This window comes from Emericellopsis cladophorae (assembly GCF_022114955.1).
Source record: "Emericellopsis cladophorae strain MUM 19.33 chromosome Unknown NODE_3_length_1261782_cov_116_963312, whole genome shotgun sequence".
Classification (NCBI taxonomy): Eukaryota; Fungi; Ascomycota; class Sordariomycetes; order Hypocreales; family Bionectriaceae; genus Emericellopsis; species Emericellopsis cladophorae.
In genome coordinates, this window is record NW_026250928.1 from 361,250 (window position 1) to 379,773 (window position 18,524).

Below are 18,524 nucleotides of genomic sequence, written 5' to 3' on the forward strand. Positions count from 1 at the left end.
CGCAGGCTCCAGTGAAACCCCTACAGTGCGGCGATCTCCCGGTGATTAGCGTCCAGCCCTCCAGTTGCCCGGCTCAAGTACGCCCAGGCACACCGGTGGGTCAGTCCTGTGGTGGTCTTGAGAGTACTTACTGTAGGGTACGCAGGTGACAATCCCGGACACGGAGGGGACAAACCAAAAGGCCCAGCCCAGCCGAGCCTTGGCTCAACGTGACGCCTTCGGTTGCTCGCACGTCAATGGGCGCCACACCAAGCTATCGACTGCCTCAATAAGTCGTCAAAGCTTCGAAGGTTAACAGAGCCATCTCCAAGCTGAATTGGACAATCGACCTAGTCTAATGTTCTGTTCAAGATGCCTTTACTGACGCCCCGCTGATCTTGTCCCTAATTAAATCGCGAAACGCAGCCCATCGAATCCGGTACGCAGCAGCAGCAAACATCGCATCTCCAACGATGCCGCCTGTCGCAGACGTCGATACCGCGAAGCCTCGCGCGTCGCACGAATCCCTGTCCTCCGCGTCGACCACCAGTCTCGTCTTCGAACGGATACAAGAACGCAACGAGAAGCAGGCACACCCCGAGAAGGATGAGAAAGGCCATGGCCATGACGCTGGCTACGATGACCTCGACGATCAAGATCCGCTGAGGGAGCCGGCCGAGGACCTCGAAACAGGCCCCTTCCTGGGAGACGACGGTAATGGTGCGTCTCAGCTGCAGAGGGCCCGGCGCCAGCCCATGGACAAGAAGATGCGACGCATCCTCATCGCGGCTTTCGTCGTCTTCTGTCTGGGCTGGTTCGTCTCTCTAGCTGTCTTTGTCGCGAAAGGGTCCTACAAACACTTGAGCGACGTGGACCACGACCCCGACGCGAGTTCCCGTGGGTCGGGCAAGTCGGTGACTTTGGATCAGGTGCTGGGAGGCTTCTGGAACGCGAAACAGCACAGCATCAGCTGGATCGCCAACCCCGAGGGCCAGGACGGTCTATACGTGGAGCAGGGCACTGCCGGCAAGGACTTTCTTGTCGTTGAGCATGTGCGCTCCCAAGACGAAGACAAGGACAAGCGCGGGGAGGATATTCCTGCATCTCGGACACTCATGAAAGAGGCGTCTTTCCAGTTCGGCGACGAGACATTCCGTCCTGCCTGGACCAAGCCTAGTCCCGATTTGAAAAGAGTCCTTCTGGGCGTGAACAAGGAGAAGAACTGGCGCCATTCATTCATGGCGACGTACTTCATCCTCGATGTCGCGTCGCAGAAGGTCGAACCTCTGGTGCCCCTCGACGCCCAGGCGCGCGTTCAGCTCGCGCAGTGGAACCCACAGAGCGATGCCATTGCCTTCACCCGCGATGACAACAATCTGTACATCCGTCATCTCCAGGACGGTAGGAAGGAGAACAAGGTCACACAGGTCACCCACAACGGCGGTGCGGAATACTTCAACGGTGTGCCGGACTGGGTGTACGAGGAGGAGGTGCTTCATGAGCGCATCGCCACCTGGTGGTCTGCCGACGGAGGCCACCTCGCCTTTCTCCAGACAAACGAGACGGGCGTCCCCGAGTATCCCGTGCAGTACTTCCTGTCGCGACCCAGTGGCACTGAGCCCCCGGAGGGCGAGGAGCGCTATCCCGAGGTTCGCCAGATCAAGTACCCCAAGGCTGGTGCGCACAACCCCGTTGTCCAAGTCCGCTACTACAACGTCGACAAGGACGAGGTCTTCAGCGTCGACGCTGACAAGCAATTTCCCGATGATGACCGCGTAGTCAACCACCTCGTCTGGGCCGGGAACGACAAGGCCATCATCAAGCAGACGAATCGCATCAGTGACGTTCTAAAGGTCGTCTTGGTGGATGTTGGGGAGCGGAAAGCGCACATTGTTCGCGAGCGTGATGTTGGCAAGGAGGATGGTGGCTGGTTCGAGCTATCGCATCATCTAGCGTACGTGCCTGCCGATGGCAAGAATGGGCGTGAGCACGATGGCTACGTGGACTCTGTCATCCACGACGGATACGATCACATTGCGTACTTCACACCCCTTAACAACCCTGATCCCATCATGCTCACGTCTGGCCAATGGGAGGTGGAAGACGCGCCATCTTCCGTCGACCTGGTTAACAACCTCGTCTACTTCAAGGCCGCCAAGGAGTCTTCCATTCAGCGACACGTATACTCCGTCTCCCTGCTCGATGGGTCCAACCTCGAGTGTCTCACCGACCCCAAGACTGAGGCCTACTACGACGCATACTTTTCAACAGAGTCGGGCTACACACTGCTGACGTACCACGGTCCGAAAACGCCCTACCAGAAGATCATCACCACCCCGTCATTGCCAAAAGATCAGGGGCCCTACGAGCGCACAATTGAAGAGAACAGAAATCTCGCCGACCAAGCCCGCCGCCACGCCCTCCCGGTCCTCTCCTACGGCACGCTGGATTTGCCGCACGGCATCAGTGTCAACTACCTCGAACGTCGCCCACCGCACTTCAACCCTTCCAAATCCTACCCCATCCTCTTCCAGCAGTACTCCGGTCCCGGGTCGCAGCAGGTGACCAAAAAATTCCGCGTCGACTTTCAATCCTACGTCGCCTCCTCTCTCGGCTACATTGTCGTCACTGTCGACCCTCGCGGCACAGGCTTCAAGGGCCGTGATCACCGCGTCGGGGTCCGCGGCCAGCTAGGCGTGCTGGAAGCCGAGGACCACATCGCAGCCGCCCAACACTTCGCGTCGCTCCCCCACGTCGACGAGACCCGTCTGGCCATCTGGGGCTGGTCCTACGGCGGCTTCACCACCCTCAAGACCCTCGAGCAGGACGCCGGACAGACGTACGCGTACGGCGTCGCCGTCGCTCCCGTCACAGACTGGCGATTCTACGACAGCGTGTACGCGGAGCGATACATGCGCCTCCCCAAGGACAATAAGGACGGCTACGACGAATCAAGTGTCCACAACGCCACTGCTCTGGGGGAGAATGTTCGCTTCCTCTTGATGCACGGCGTCGCCGACGACAACGTCCACTTCCAGAACAGTCTGACCCTCCTGGACGCCCTCGATCTCGCGGGCGTAGAGAACTACGACGTGCATGTCTTCCCTGATAGTGATCACGGCATTTACTTCCATCAGGCCAACAGGATTGTGTTCGATAGTGAGTAATTGTCCCATCCCACGCTGTTTTGCACTGAATTAACCAAACCGCCCCCCCTAGAAATCACAAACTGGCTCATCAATGCATTCAACGGTGAATGGTTGACCATCAAGAATCCCAAGCCCATTGATAAATAACACAAACATACCGTACTCACTCGACAAAGTCGCTACCGTGGGTGAACAAAATCTAGCCGCCTATGGTTTCATGCTGGATATACGCCCTATACCTTATAAGGTGCGAACATCTTGACGGCCATATGCGGCCATTGGGCTTTACACCGCTCACAGGCTACAATTCTTACTGAATATTGGCGCCACTCCTAACAGGGTTATTGTCTAGCTAGACACACTAGTCTAGCGCTAGCGACTTTGTCGAGTAAGCACGTTACATCATCTGCAAGGCGCGACTTTTCTGGAGCAAGGAATGGAGTATGGCATCTGATCACTTGCTGTAACTTGGTGCACCCAATGGGCCTCTTTGGATACGAACCGATGTACTACCTTATAATACACATACATACAGGATAACGATTGACCGCCTCGCGCACACGCTTCCACCTCCCATTCGAAACTGTACCCGTCTCGAAGGTCTCGTCTTTCCTCGAACGCTCGTAAGACAAAGGACAAATGAAACCATTTTCCCCACCAGATCCAAAAGACGCCGGCGTCGTCCACCACCTGGCGCCAGACACTCGTGTATTCTAGTGCACCAAGGCCAGTTTGACCACGCCATGCCCGTCTCGCGTCGGCCTACTGCCGAGCAGCGCAGATATGGTACAAACAGGAAGCCGTATCGACTCTTCAAGGCATCACGCTGAGTGATCGTGCCAACCCCTCTTCCACGTGATCTAGTAGCCGTAGCCTGTAGGCTGCGGTGCAAATCCGTTGGGCTGTTGACCGTAGGGTGCAGGTGACGGCGCGCCGCCCGGGCCAGCTGTGATCATGAGGCGACCACCACCCAGGATGGGGGTGTTGTCCTCGGTCTTCTCTTGCTCCTTCTCTTTGTTTTTGCGGGCCTCGTTGTCAGCCTTGAGCAGGGCAAGCTCCTTGGTTTGCTGGGCTAGCATGTTGATCATGTACGGCATGGAAAAGTCGTTCAACCCATGGCGCCAGGACAGCTCCAGAACAAGATCCGGGCGGATAAGCTCATTGCAAGCGTATAGCATGCCAGTGTAGCACTCGCGGTGACCAATGTCAACGAACTGCGAAGGTTAGTGGTTGACTTTGAAGATAGTAGATATTCACTCACGTAGCGCAACAGGTCGTCCACAACGTCGTTCTTGCTCGACATTGCGGCAGTCTCAATTGCATCCTTATACAACTTGTCCTGCTTCGAAAGAGCGATCGACTTCTCCCAGCGCTTGTTCTTGCGATAGATGTTCGCCGCAATCTGGCGGAAGAAAATGAGGTCATGCTTCTCCAAGCGACCAGCAAGAGCTACGGCATCGTAATTGTCAAAGTTCTGTACCGAGTCACGGAGGGTCTTGTAGTCCTCCTCTTCGATGAGAAGATCGTTGACAGCCTCATTGACCACCCGCTTGTTCTGCGACTGAACGTTCAACAGGAAAGACTTGATGAGCGGTAGGTCGTCGTTCTTCTGGAAGATCTTGACGACACGGTTGACGTCAATGCGAGCCGTCAAAGCAGCAAGCAAGTCAGTGAGTAGCGAGGGGTGCTGCTCCACGTAAAACTTGATGGCGCGGTAGTAGATCTCCAAATTGGCCACTTTCACCACGATTTCCTTGAATTGCTGATGATCCCAGGAATTCTCCGGGCGCTCAATAACCGCAAGAGCAGCATTGTCAAACTCGTCGTAGTGATAGTAGCAGAAGACCAACTCGGGCCACAGGTTGGCTTCCTCGCAGGCACGAATCATCTTGGGCATGTTCATGCGCGACCAGAAAATCTTGATGTGCTCCATGAGCTTCTCAGGGTGATATTTCGAAAGAGCAACGCCTAAGGATGTGAATAAACCCATGTGGGCGGTTTCTGATGGTATTAGTTAGTGAACTGAGCCTCAAAAAGCACCGAAAAGACGGCGATGGGGTAATTTAGACGTCGTCCAAGGACGACGCCCGAACCAGCGCAAGCTTGTGGTTCCGACCATTGTTATACGTGGCAAGGCCGGAGGGAGTAGGGAAGCTGGCATTGCATGTAGCACAATGGTACTTTTTTGATGCCTTCATGGCATCATCGCGGGCCTTTTGAGCGGGATGCTTCAGGATCTTTGCTGGCTTGATATAGCCAGGGAGCTTCGAGAGGTGGATGTCGCGAGCATTGTGCGTTTCGAGCGCACTTTTGGAGGCAAAGCCCTGCTGGCACGTTGCACACCAGAACATCCTTGCTGCGATCGTGTTCTGACGAGAGCGCTTGCTGGTCGCCAGGCGTACTTGCGATCGCGCATCCACTTGGTTGATAACGTCTTGGCCGAGTACTTTTGCTGTGAAGCGGCTTCTGAAGCGTCACGTCGCGCCTCCATTTCCACCTGCTTCAGGGCGAGCTGCTCAGGGCTCAGTCCGTCCTCCTCGCCAGCGATCCCATCAATCAGAGGAGAATGGGTGCAAAGGCCGTCGTACTCCAAGTCCTCAACCGCCCAAGCCATGATGTTAGGCTAGCTTTTGGTTTACTGCTCATTGCCCAGAGTGCAAAAGCGAAGACTGTCTCGAGGATGATCAATAGACCCCGCATCGCTAATCGACTTGCTGGAGGCGGAATTGGAGTCGAGCAAAGCAGCCCCTGATGCCTGATCGTGAAGCCCTCAGCTTGAGCAGCAATGATCCTTTGTGGAACGCAGTGTCCGCTGATGTAATCGCGAAGCCGAGACCAAACTCCTAAGGCCGCATTGGTGCCAGAGCCGATGTAAATCCTGGGCCGAGATCCGGATTTCTCGAGAAGAATGAGATACATCGCCTAGATCTTCTCATCACTTCCGGACACTGTCGGAAGAGCCCTAAATGCAGCTGTTCCGGGAGGGTTCACTGCCTGAAGAGCCTCTCGAATGCCAGGCGCGAAGGTGATCAAGGAGAGGAGGGAGGTCATGGCTTCATCAGAGGGGAATATGAGCTCCAGTGACGGATTGACGCAGCCGCTTACTGCCAGGGACAGCAGGGACCAGCACGCACAGAGCCAGAACTCATGGACGTTCTCCATGATGCCGAGATGATGTGATGGTGGCGGTGGTGATTGCGAGATAGGTGCAGACAACACAGATAAGAGAGGCAGCAATTCTTTGAAATCTGTGATCGAAGCAACGAGGCAGACATAGAGAGAAAAAGAGCTGATCAACTCTGATCGTCAATCAAATGAGCAAGCCTTGGGGAGCAGCTCGCTCCTTCTTGCTTGCCATGATGGGTGATGGGGATGGATGCAACTCGCTATCCAATCGGAAGTAGGACCGCCGGTAGTAACCAAAATAAAAAGAGTAAAGAGACATTATTAGCACTTACCGAGACCAAGGCCCTGCTCCAACAAGCTAATCAGCTCGTCAAAGTAGCCATTGCGCTCATACTGCTTGACGAGTTCTTGCAATTGCTCAGCGTCCACGATGAGGTTGAGACCGCAGATCTGCGCCAGGCGGAACTCCTTCTTTTCTAAGCAAGCCTCGTGGACCTGCTTCCAAACCTTGATGTTGTTGGCTTTGCGTGCGCAGTCAACCGCAGCCTGGTGGTCGCCCAATTGCACAAGAGTGGTAGCAAGTTTAGCCCAGTTCGAAATGCTCGTGAAGAAGATCTTGGAAGCCTCATAGAAGCCTTCCTCGTACGCCTTGTCACCAGACTCCTCGACGTTAGCAACGTTGGTCGCACGCAGGAAGTCCTCAAGCTCAGGAAGTTGGTCAAGGCGAGCGAAGCAGAAGGCGAGGGCGGTATCGATCGCGGGTTCCCTCAGGGTTTTGCGAGCCATTCGCAAGTACTTGACGAGGTCTTCATTCTTGCCTGCATGGGTGGCAATCTCGATGACCTCTTCGTAGTTCTTAGGGTCCTCCGCCTTGATGTACGATTCAATGGCGTCGGAAACGCGGAGGCCGTCGAGCTGAGCCTTGGCGACCTTGCTCCATACTTCAGGCAAGTCAACCTCTTCAGCAAAAGCCTGAGCACGGTCAATGCTGACCACGTGCTCAACCAAAACATCAACAGCAGCGGCCTTGTTATCGGCCTTCTTGTAAATTTCAAATGCCTCCTCATGCAACCCCACTTCGATACACGAGGTAGCGATGTCGTCAGCATTGTATCCATCCAGCTTGTGGATGTAGTCCATGACCCGGGCCTTGTCAGCCTTGGCTGCCGTGAACATGAGCAGGTTCTGCAAGTTCTGGTTGTCGCTGAATGGAGATGGCTCCAAGACGATCTTCTCCAGCAGTTCGATGAGCTCCAGTGGCATGTCGTTCTCAAGCAGGGCGGATACGGCAACAGAGACCTTGGCAGGGTCAGTCGACTCAGGGACGGCAGTCACAGTGACCTGGTCAACCACAGAGCGGCGATGAATGTTGTTCTCGCTGAGAACAAAACGCCAGAGCTCAGCATCAGAGCGCTCGAGCAAGTAACGAGCCTGTGCGCGGTACATGGAGTTCTCGTTGGTAATGTTGACGAGTTCCAGGTCATTCTGGCCTTTCGAGTAGGCAATGTACGCGAGGTTGGGGTCCCGCTTCTCGCAGTATTTACCCACAGTCAGGGTATCGTACTGATCATTCTCCTTCAAGAACATCTCGGGGTTGTTGTTGGAGTCAATGTAAATCTTGGCGAGAGCGTTGTAGACTGCCTGCTGCTGGTTGCCGGCTTGTAGAGTTGCCTCGAGGAATGGTAGAAGAAGCTTCAAACGGTTGCGAGACTCTACCTCGGCAACAAGGTCATCAATGCTAATCGAAGCGGCGTTGACCGTGGTCAAAAGCTGCTTGATGATGTTCTCATCGCAGTCGACGTCGAGAAGGCCACCAACAACGGCTGGGGTCCTGCCAGGGTTGACGCGCTGGACATAGGACTCGATGGCCTGGAACTGCTGGTTCTGGTAGAGGAACAAGATCAGGTCATGGACAAAGTTGAAACGGTCGCAGACAATGATAAGAGGCAGCTGTTCAGGGAGGCGGGCTTCCTTCAAGAAATTCTTGACCTTCTCGGGGTTGTAGGAGGTGCTGTCACGGCAGATACGTTCAACTTCGTTGAACTGGCCCATCTTGGTGGCTGCCTCGATGTACTTGAAGTGCACATCCGGGTCCTCTGAAACGTTGACGACACTGCCAAGGTAGTAGAACAGTCCTTCGCTGGTCTTGTACTTCTCGAACAGGTCAATGATGCGGGTGGGGCCCAGAAGGTCAGAATACTTGGTGGCGATGGTCACCACCGACTGGAGGTTCTGGCGGATGTTGTGCTTCATCATCGCATCGAGGCAGTCGAAAGACTGCTCGACGGACAGCTTTCCGAAGAAGTTGGTGAGCCACTCAGGATTGAAGTTGGCATTGCCAGGAATGTTAACCACTACACGCTTGATAGCTTCGGGGTCCTCATAAAGCTCCAAAGCCTTCTGCGCAAGACCGGCTTGCTCGCACAGGTGAGCGATGCGGGCCTTGTCGAAATGGGTGAACATCTCATTGCCAAGGATAGCCTCAGCAACTTGAGGAGCGTGCATCAAGTTCATCTCCAGCAGGCGTGTCTGGAGACGAGCGTGTTCGGGCTTGTTGTCCTTGAGTGCATCGAGCAAGAAAGCAGTCGCCTGTTGGATCATGCCCTGAGATTGGAAGATATCGCAAACGCGCTCAAAGTCGACGAGGGGACCCTGCTCGCTGTTGGCGAGAGCCGTTGCGAATTCCGCTCCCTTCTCGGGGTTGACGCGGATAATGTGCTGCAAAAGCTGGACATAGTCGGGCTGGTAGCCGGTTTGGGCAGAGTAGGGTAGGATCTTGTCAAACTGGCCCGTCTCAGCGAAGCCAGCAACAACCTTGTGGGGAACGTTAGCCTTGAGGTAGATTGTCAAAGCCATGTTCACGTCATAAGGGCGGGCCAAATCACCGAGCTGCTCGGAGCAGTCCAGCTTGTCCTCTTTGAGCCATTTCTCCAACAGATGTTTGCGATTCTGCGAAAGTACGGGCTGGGCGAGCTCGAGCGTCTCATGTTTGTTGAGGGAACCCTTGTCCAGAAGCATACCGAAGTATTGCAAAGTATATGCCATCTGGCCAGGCTGGACAGGAAGACGCTTGAACTTCTCGATCGTTTCGGCAGTGCGCAGGAAGCCGCGAGGCGAGTTCGCCGCAATCTTGGCAGCCTCAGCATAATTGCCCGCGTTGAACAGGTTGTCGAATTGCTTGGCGTACAGATCGTCGGCGCCCGGGAGACCTGCGCGCGACGCCAGCTTGATGGCCATCTCGGTATTCGCAGGGTTCTGCAGCAAGTATGGAATGGCAGTTGTCTCGTCAACAGTGACGAACAAAACTTGGCCCTTGCGGTTGATCGCCACAATACCAGTCGATTCATTGTCAGCGCATGTAGTGAAGATAGTCTCGCTGGAGATGCGGTTCATGAAGATGCAGCTGCCGGTCTCCAAGTCGTACATGTGAATAAAACCATACTTGGTGATCATGAAGATCACACCGTATTTTTGCGACACCTGCAAAGCGACGGGGAAATCGCTGTTCGCTTCCTGAGGGAAGAAGATATCGACCGCCTTCTTCTGGAATACAGGATTCGACTCGGGGTGATCGACCTCGACAATGTGGAGCTTGGCGCCGGTGGCAGTCCGTGCAGCAAATGTGAAAAGCTTGGTGTCCTGGGGTGCACCTTCAAGTCGCAGGGTGCCGAAAGCCGCGGCGTGGCCCTCGATAGCCTGGCTAATACCGCGATCCTTCGAGTAAAGTTGCATGGCACCAACAATGCGGCCTTGTTGCTGGGAAATGCCAACAACTACCATCCACTTCCCGTCAGTGTTGACCCGGTAGTTGATAATTTGGCATCCCTGGCGGAGGTCAGTTTCATCGACCACAGCAATTAGCGCACTGGGGAATACAAACATTGAGATTCTGGTTGCGTTCAAAAACCTTGACTGGGGCGTCCTGACCAGGTTCGTATATGTCCCAGTGATACACGGCTGAGCCCGTGATCAGACCAAGAGTGGTCTCGCTGATCCATTTCCAGAACACGACGTCTTCGTTCATGGTGTTCGACTTGAGCTTCTGCTTTTTGTCCAGGTCAAAGATCTGCAGTGTGCGAGACTGAGCCTTCAGTGCGATGACTTGTCGGTCCCAGTGCATGATGGCACTGTCAGCCTTGATAGGTCGTCGCATCACGTTGTTGCCATTCTTGAGTTCGACGATGACCACCTCGGGGGAAGCATCTTCGCTTTTCTTTTCTCGAATGCAAATGTAGTGATCGGATTCAAGTGTCTAGGTAGGGACAAATGTTAGCAACTACCTTGACAGCATTATCTCGTCGGTTCTCCGCAGCGCACGGACAGTACGGGCGGATCAGGGTACGAGCAGGGAAACTCACGCAGCTATTGAAGGTGATGGACGAAGTTTCGACGCCGGAGCTGGTGAGCTGCACCAGCTCCTGGAACTTGATTGGCATCGGCGCCATGTCGCACTCGTGTTGATGGTCAGGTGTCACAGGGTGTGTGTGTTGGTCCCGAAGCTCCTGGCGACGAGAAGCTAGAACGTCACCTTGACTGAAAAGACAACAGGCTTCGTTCAATGAAAGCTATTACGCCCTAGCGCAGCGCCGTTGTTATGTTGCTCGTGATTGAAGCTGTTGGGAGCTTCCATGCGCCGCGCGGCAAGAACACGATGGCACTCCGCGGCCGCTCGAGGACAGGAGAAGTAGGCCAAAGGATCGAATACGAAGATTAGACGAAGAGCAATAGGGAGAACAGACAGTACGCGTCGATATTATCGTAGCGAGGACGTTCCTACGGGGTGGCAGGCCGCGGAAGTCAATGCGTCGTCGTGATGGGTCGTGAATGGTGAGATTAAGGAGAGGTGGTGATGATGTCGGGTTGAAGAAAGTGGAAAGCTGTGGTAAGGTAGCAGGCCAGGCACAACAAGCGCAACCCACTGTAGTTCAGCGCAAGTGGTGCCTGGAGCCAGCATGTACCTGCCCACTGACGGTTCGCATGGCCCGTGCGTTTTGGGGGAGTGGGTAGGAGCGACTCACTCAATAGCTGCATAGACCAATTACAGCTGCCAGATGCTACCCGGAGCGACAGATAGTCCGCCAAGGGATGATGTCGCGTACAGACACGCTGTCATGGAGGCTATCGTTCCCGGCTGAGATCCATTCGCTTAAGATTGGGCAAAGACGTGGAACCACTCGTTGCTCGATCGTTGGCACTCTACTAAAGCCAATGCATTAGCTATTATCTCATCGAGGACGAACGTTGCGTTTGGCTTCAGCAGGTTCACCAAAGTATAGAACTGACCATCACTCACAGCTTGCGTGCTACACAGGGGGCTTGCCATCGAGGATCGACCTGTGGCATGTGACGCCATTGCCGTGGATTCGACTACCTGGCACAGGTATCCAGCGTTTGACATTATTTCGCCAAGCTCCAACGCAATGCAGCATTTTGAGACCAAGAAGCAGAATGGTAAGAACACAGACAGTAAATTCATGTCGAACGAGGTATTCGACATTTACGTTGTAGAAAACCTACACGAAAGGCTTCCAAGTCTTCTATGTTGAAGGAGATTACAAACCATGGGCGAAGTACCAGACGTCAATGCGTGAGCAGTGACGTAAATGAACATTGAACTAATTACAGACAAAGCTTGTTTATTCGCCTCGAAACAGTAAATATACTAAATATTCATCCTACTGCAGCTACAGTGCAGACTGCAGCGCAAATGAAGGTAGCTTCATAAAGCAATTATGGAGTAGCATGGGTATAGGGTAGCTAGTCTAAATGCTGGCAAAGGGGCTCGTCTTCGACTCTCATGTCTGAATAACTGAATCAAATCACACGCCGAATCGTAATCCCAAGCACACAAACAACACAACAACAACAATGGTGATATCATCAGCCGTGTGCGATGGCGCCTATCTCCTTATTGTGGGCGCTCAGCTCTTCGGGATGATAGGTTAGTTACAAATTCACTATTGGAAAACACACTACTAACAAGCCCGCCAGCAATGGACCTGGTACCATTTTACCCCAAGTCACTCTGGGAAGCCCCTACAGCACCACTTCATCCAATTACCTTTATACGATCGACGTATATCTCGTTTACTGGCGATCCATTCTTCGCTCACGACATTCATGAGCCCTGGTTCCAAGCCTTCCTGTACATTGAAGCTCTTGTGCAGCTGCCCCTCGCAGTGTACCTCGTCTACAAGCTTTCTGGAGGGAGAGCTACCTCAGAAGCTGCCAAAGAGCTGGCTGGGCTCATGTTTGGATGTGTGACTGGCATGGGGAGCACAACGTGCTGTTACTACCTGTTGACCCTGGGTGATGAGATGGTCACTCCAGCCCAGAAAACCATGCTGTTTTGGGGCGAGTACCTCCCATATGCCGTCATTCGTATGTGCTCTATCCTCTGTTGAGGCAACCCAACTAACATTGGCTAGCTGTCATCATGGCCTTTGACATGCACCAGAGACTTCTGAACAGAATTGCTGTTGCCGAAGCTAGAACCAAGAACCAATGAGATGGGCGACTTGTACAAATCTTTTTGAGGTAACCGCTAGGACTGCGAAAATCCATACAATGCGCATACCGACTAGCTAGTCTGTGCGAGGTTTCTGATATCCCCAGCCATTGCCTACCCCGGTGCTGATACCGTAGCCCAGTGGCGTGGCCCCGCCCATTGATCGTCCTTTGAGACGCCTGGGCAGGACAACTCCAAGTGTGTACATGCCAGCTGCTAAAGATCCGGCGATGAAGGAGACGAGGCTGTAGAAGAACGTACTGGCATAGATGTGCCCGCCTAATCCCTGCCACTCGACTTTTCCCTCCGTCTTTGGCAGCGCCGGCGTCGGGAACCACCTCACAGAGAAACTCAGAGGAAGCGGATCGCCGATGATCAGTTTGCGCGTAAACGAGCCTCCCATGTGGCTCAGCGGGCTGGTGCTGTATGCGATACCAGAGTCGAGAACCCCACTGTCGTGGCGGTGTGTATGGTGTTTCGGCATGCTGTGTAGCAAGACATTCAAGTGCGTGCTGATGTGCATGTGGCTAGATTGGAGCGTCCCGGCCAAGGCGAAGGTTAAGGGTATGTATTCGGTCTCGGGAGCCTTTGCGCCTACGACCTCGACGTGCGCTGGTGGTCGCGAGGGGAGTCGGCAGGATAGTGGCGCGTCGTTGTGCACATAGAATTCGAGAGTATGGAAAAAAGGATCGTCAATAAAGGGTATCGTACAGTTCACTTCGCCTTCAGTGCCGTATCGGAACTCGAGGGGTTTGCTGGTCTCTTTGCAAACTGGAAAAGGGATCCATTGAAGCTCGTGGTCGGCGCCCTCTAGGTGTTCACCGGTTTCCCTGGCATCTCAGCTTCTCGTCTCTGCAACTCTCGGATGAACAATGACTCACGAGCTTCTGTTCATGCATTCCACGGCGATGGGCGCGCCATAGTGGTACGATGGTAGGGAGTCGGGATGGGGCGTGGCCGCCAAAACCCCTGCCGCTATTGAGCCCAAGAGAAGAAAGCTTGGCTGCAGCATCGTGTTTGAACTGTCGCTCTCGGAGAACAATCAATTTCAGGCCATTGTCGATAGTCAGTCGGAAGCCATCCCCACCGGCGCGTTGTGCCAGCGAAGCTATGAGTGTCCGTGGCCCCTTGGTCCTGCTACAATTCTGCCAGGCTTGGCACCAGGGCGGTCAACGCCAATTGCCGTTCTTGATCATCCGTCAGTTCTGTTCTCATAGGCACATACATAAAAGGTCAATATGCCCAACTTCCTGGAGCCAATTTATTCCCTTTTTGCATGGATAGTGCTGCAGTATTACGAAAAAGTCATATTGAAATCCGTAAATCTTGCCGTTGGCGCCTGCAATCCCTATGCCCACCACAGTGCTCTTACACGCATGAAGGCTATCTGAACGTGTGTATGTAAAACCAAATAGCCGAGTCAACTCCTAGCTCTTACAAATACCGCAGGCTGCTCATTGGTGCTCTGTCCGCCAATGCGCCAACCTCTCTGAGCAGCGTCCTCAACGTGCCCCTGAGATCTGCAATATCTGCGCCACCTGGGTTGTTGGTCCGCGGTGTAAGCTGTCCCTCGCACCGTTGTAGGAGTTCCGTGACCGACTGTGTTATCGTACCGGCTTGCTTAGAGCCGCCGCGGCGTCGGAGATCTGCGACCCAGTCGTCTACTGCGTAAACGATGAGTTCGACAAGACGAACGCGGATGCTGCCTTGGTGGTTGTAGTTGCCCCCAGGGGTCTCGAGCGCAGCCTCAAGGGCTTTAACAATGTTATTGTGGGAAACATCAAGACTGATGAACAGCTGGGCCGGCCAGCAGGCGTGCGCCCCGATGCGGTTGTCTTGCCCCTCCGCGACGGAGTACTGCACGAGCTTTGGGAGAAGCATGTGGAAGGGGAAGACGAAGCTGTCTAGCGAAGTATGATGGGCAATGTTCTGGATCTTTGCTGAGATGGACTCATAGGGCTTCGGGGGTTGAGGTAGATTTGGCGGTGCAGTGCCACTCATCGTCGCTTCGTTTCTGGCGCTTTCGATTGCTTCTTCAGCCTCGAGGACTTCAGTGTGCAGTTGATCGATCAGGTCGCTCCATGTTTTGTTGATAGTTGTGCCGTTTCGATAATCTGCATGGTGGTAGATGAGCAGGCAGATGTCGTAGTAGTTGCCGGGATCGGCGAAGCCGTTGAAAAGCTGGGATTATTAGTCTCGGGTCCGTCATTCTCAAGTGTTATACTCAAAGCTTACATCTGAAAGATCTAGGATCTTGCCGTCAAGGCTCGCCGCCAGCTGCGCCCTCACCTCATCAGTGCCTCTCGCATCCGACTTTATCCGCTCGAGCAGGTCGTCTTGCACATTCGCAACCTCAAGGAGGTCTGAGACTCGGTGGGTCAGCAGTTGCTGCTCCTGGCGAGCAATACCGACAGTGGACACCATAGCATTGGACTTTGCAAGACTGAGAAGCCTGATACGTTCTTTGATACCCAGTTCCAAGTCAGAATTTGCCAAACCGACCTGCACCCGCGCGGCTTCATAGTAGCGCGTGCGGTTGGTGTAGAAGCGGCAGAGGAGTTCGGCATGCTGCACATCTTCATTTGCAAGGCGCTGCAAAAACGTGACAACATGCGGCGAGTCAATGTCCAGAATCCGCTGCGTCCATCCTTGCCTGAGGTACCAATCGTAGAGGTCGAAATGAAAGACTTCATCGTCGGATTCATTCACCACGCCGTACGCCTCGTGTCGCTTGGTCGCTATCAGCGTGAGCTTGCCGTCGACTGTTTCCGGCTCAGAACTGGCCGCGGTATCGAGATTGGTCAGTACTTCATGGATAGTGTTATAGCAGCGCTTGCGCTCATTGTAAGCCTCCTCGCGAGGATCATTGGGCGGCTTGCCATCGTTGAGCCAGGAGAGAGCGATGTTGCCGCGATCCTTTTCTCGTGCCACAGATAAGCAGAGCCGAACAGCCCCAGCGTAGTACTTGAGCTCTACAAATTGCGCGACAGCTGCTTGCAAGTTCGTGAAGGTGAGACTGCCGGCGACCTTCTCAAAGAATCTTAAACTGTCGTGCAGTAATGTTCGCTGACTGTTGCTTAGGGATTGCTCAGAAGCGCGCTTGAGCTGCTCCTGTGCCTTGAAGATGACAACATCATCTGGGCTGCAGAAGCTGCCGCACCTTCTACGCAGAGCATCGGCAACCGTCTCCACGTTTGAGCCGCTCTCAATGTTGCGATTGACGATCGCTTTGACCACCATCTTGGCCAACTCCTTGCCATCAGCTTCGGCAAACAATTTTGAAAAGGTCAAAGCCTTGAATTGCTCTTGTGCCGTTGCATCCAGACGGAGGTAAATATCGGATACGCGCTCGTCGAACAGCATAAGAACAAAGGATATGCCTTCTGAGATGCTCTCCATCAGTTTTTGGAGCGCATGTAGGGCTTGATGCTCCGCCTGAAGGGCGACCTCTTCCTGACGTGAAGTCACCCGCTGCAAATCGGCTGGCCCAGAGAGTCCCCGTATCAAGGTACGGTTTTCATGTAGGAATGTGCGAAGTCTGTTGATGTTGCTTTGCACCTCGGCCAACTTGGTTACGGGGATTGTGGAGACGACAGCAATGCCACCAGTAGTTGCGGCCCCGAGTGTGATGACAGGAGTCCTCCAAAGCTTGCGAACAAGCCGAGAGAGATACAGAGCGAGAGCATCGTGGCGCGACGATAGCTTGACAGACTCGGTCGTGAGGGTTGCTCCATCTGTCTCGGTAATAGTAGGACCACCGCCGTAGTCGACAAAAACGGTCTTCGCACGGTCCTCCGTGGCTGGATCGCTCGTGCGTGGCGCGCCTGGTCTCGAATCTCCTCCGTGACCGCATGCGACTGCAAGCGCAGCTGAAACGGTCTCAACACGACCATAGCTCTGGATAAACCCTCGCGCAATCTTGTCGAATCCTTCTTCTCCAGATGCATATCTGATGCTGGCGGCAAATGTATCAACGAATCGCCGGCGGCGGATGATGTGTATACCAGTGTTGGTCAGAACCGCTAACTCGGTTGGAGCTTCGTCGAACTGAACAGCCAGCTCGTTTCCAAAGCCAAGCGGCTGTGGTGCAGCGGCGAAGGGTTTCGTGATCAAACCCACTGCCTCGACACGACTGCCGATTTCTAACCAGTTGGCAGCCTCAGGGTACTTCACTGTGGAAGCAGCTGAGACTGGGTTCTTGATTTTGCCCGTTTCAGGGGTAGAGAGGAACAGCAAATCGTTCTGATCCGGGTTGTTATCGACAAAGTCCAAGAAGTAGCCTGGTGGGAAACGTGATCCCTTCCTGCTCGGCTTGAGGACGATGCCCTGCTGACCGCCCAAGTTGGTGAACCTCGCATTCGATTCACACGGCAGTTTGATGAACTGGACTTGCATACTCTGAGGCGCTAGGTTCGTCGAAGTGCTGTAGAATGCGGAGGCATTGGTGGCACTGAGGAAAAGGCGGCACCCAGTGTTTGTGAGCGCAGTCAAATGTAGTTTCGAAGCCTCTTGCCTTGATATTGGACTGATTGAAACAATCTGCATGCTGTTGGAGAACAGCTTGGGATCGTTTGTCATATGTGTGATATCGCGCACACAACTGAGTCTTTCTTTCTCAATGACTTTCTTCAAGCTGTGGGTCGAGTCCATGTGATAGGTTCGTATCGTCGAGGTGCTGGAGAGGGTGTACACCAATTTTCTCGAGTCATCGACGACAATATCCATCAAGCTTTCTGGGCTCTTTTGCGACCACAATGACGAGTTCAAAGACACGACTGACGACCATCCGGGGTTCGTATGGTTGATTCTACCAACTCGATTCGAAAACCACCTCTCCTCCGATTGGTAGTAAAGCTCGTTCAGATCAACGTCGCTACTTCCACCGAAGAAGATTCGTCCGTCTGCCGTGCCTGATATGACGCTCACGCGCGTTCCTCGAAGCGGCAGGTTCATCTTTGTCTGATAGAGCGCTACGGATTTGTTGCCGGAGGGGGTAGCAGACACGGAAGCGCCGAGAAGGATCAAGTCTGCTGATGTTGCAACTGCCAAAATATGTGTGATCGAATCGAGGAAAATGCCGGGCTTCGGTGCGACCAGAGCCACGGCGTCGATGGAATGAGACTGCTCCTCGTAGCCAACGAGTTCTGGGTTGGGTATCGTATAGTCCCAGAGAAACAGCGAATTATCGATGACTACCCATGCATGGTTAATGTCGGCGAACAAGCCCATGGTTGTTTGCAATTGCCCGCGATTCAAGTGCTCGAAGATTTGGTCTGGAATCGGGTACATGTTGGTTTTGTGGAAAGGACTGGTGCTGGAGTCCGGATCAGAGAGTTCGTAATCGGATGATACACCCTGCCTGATATAGTTGTCCAAATCTGGGAAGTTCTCATCGGATCGTAGAGCATCCGCGACAGCATTAGCTGCCTTGACAACAGGTGCCACCGCATCTTGCCTTGGAGCCAATGGAGTCACAGGTGTACCGACAGCACCTGAAGTAGAGGCCCCAATATGTGCTCCGGGCGACGCGGATGCGCCTGAATTCCCAGAAGAGTCGATCGTGGGCCTCGAGGGCTGGAACAATTGTCGACGCGTGGGATCGGGGCCCGGCTGGAATCGAGAGGCGAGGGCGGGAGTGTTGAGGTACGCGCCGGGGACCGGCCGCATGGGCGTCTGGAAGCTCATTGTAGCTGCTCGACACCTCGTGTCTCTCCTCCAAGGTGACGGGCTTCTCAGCAAGTATAGCAATGGCTGCCCAGCGA

The 18,524-nt window shown here is 54.1% G+C and overlaps 7 protein-coding genes across 7 annotated transcripts; 2 read left to right on the plus strand and 5 right to left on the minus strand.

Annotated features, from left to right (window-relative positions):
• Positions 1-452: 452 nt before the first annotated feature.
• Positions 453-3,275, plus strand: J7T54_007900 (dipeptidyl-aminopeptidase B-like protein; the record flags this gene model as incomplete). Its single annotated transcript, XM_051502475.1, has 2 exons — positions 453-3,138; positions 3,199-3,275. The coding sequence occupies 2 exons, from the start codon at positions 453-455 to the stop codon at positions 3,273-3,275; spliced, it is 2,763 nt and encodes a 920-aa protein (XP_051365663.1).
• Positions 3,276-3,988: 713 nt separating this feature from the next.
• J7T54_007901 (clathrin heavy chain) lies at positions 3,989-5,118 on the minus strand (the record flags this gene model as incomplete). Its single annotated transcript, XM_051502476.1, has 2 exons — positions 3,989-4,342; positions 4,390-5,118. 2 exons carry the CDS (start codon positions 5,116-5,118, stop codon positions 3,989-3,991), a joined length of 1,083 nt encoding a protein of 360 aa, XP_051365664.1.
• Positions 5,119-5,191: 73 nt separating this feature from the next.
• J7T54_007902 (uncharacterized protein) lies at positions 5,192-5,742 on the minus strand (the record flags this gene model as incomplete). Its single annotated transcript, XM_051502477.1, has 2 exons — positions 5,192-5,435; positions 5,531-5,742. 2 exons carry the CDS (start codon positions 5,740-5,742, stop codon positions 5,192-5,194), a joined length of 456 nt encoding a protein of 151 aa, XP_051365665.1.
• Positions 5,743-6,050: 308 nt separating this feature from the next.
• On the minus strand, positions 6,051-10,699 carry J7T54_007903 (clathrin heavy chain-like protein; the record flags this gene model as incomplete). The annotated part of the gene is made up of 4 exons (XM_051502478.1): positions 6,051-6,232; positions 6,587-10,079; positions 10,135-10,506; positions 10,613-10,699. The coding sequence occupies 4 exons, from the start codon at positions 10,697-10,699 to the stop codon at positions 6,051-6,053; spliced, it is 4,134 nt and encodes a 1,377-aa protein (XP_051365666.1).
• Positions 10,700-12,122: 1,423 nt separating this feature from the next.
• J7T54_007904 (uncharacterized protein) lies at positions 12,123-12,762 on the plus strand (the record flags this gene model as incomplete). Its single annotated transcript, XM_051502479.1, has 3 exons — positions 12,123-12,195; positions 12,246-12,635; positions 12,683-12,762. 3 exons carry the CDS (start codon positions 12,123-12,125, stop codon positions 12,760-12,762), a joined length of 543 nt encoding a protein of 180 aa, XP_051365667.1.
• A 76-nt stretch (positions 12,763-12,838) lies between these two features.
• On the minus strand, positions 12,839-13,285 carry J7T54_007905 (uncharacterized protein; the record flags this gene model as incomplete). The annotated part of the gene is made up of 1 exon (XM_051502480.1): positions 12,839-13,285. The coding sequence occupies one exon, from the start codon at positions 13,283-13,285 to the stop codon at positions 12,839-12,841; it is 447 nt and encodes a 148-aa protein (XP_051365668.1).
• A 911-nt stretch (positions 13,286-14,196) lies between these two features.
• J7T54_007906 (nuclear pore complex protein Nup155) lies at positions 14,197-18,447 on the minus strand (the record flags this gene model as incomplete). The annotated part of the gene is made up of 2 exons (XM_051502481.1): positions 14,197-14,943; positions 14,998-18,447. The coding sequence occupies 2 exons, from the start codon at positions 18,445-18,447 to the stop codon at positions 14,197-14,199; spliced, it is 4,197 nt and encodes a 1,398-aa protein (XP_051365669.1).
• Between the last annotated feature and the right edge of the window lie 77 nt (positions 18,448-18,524).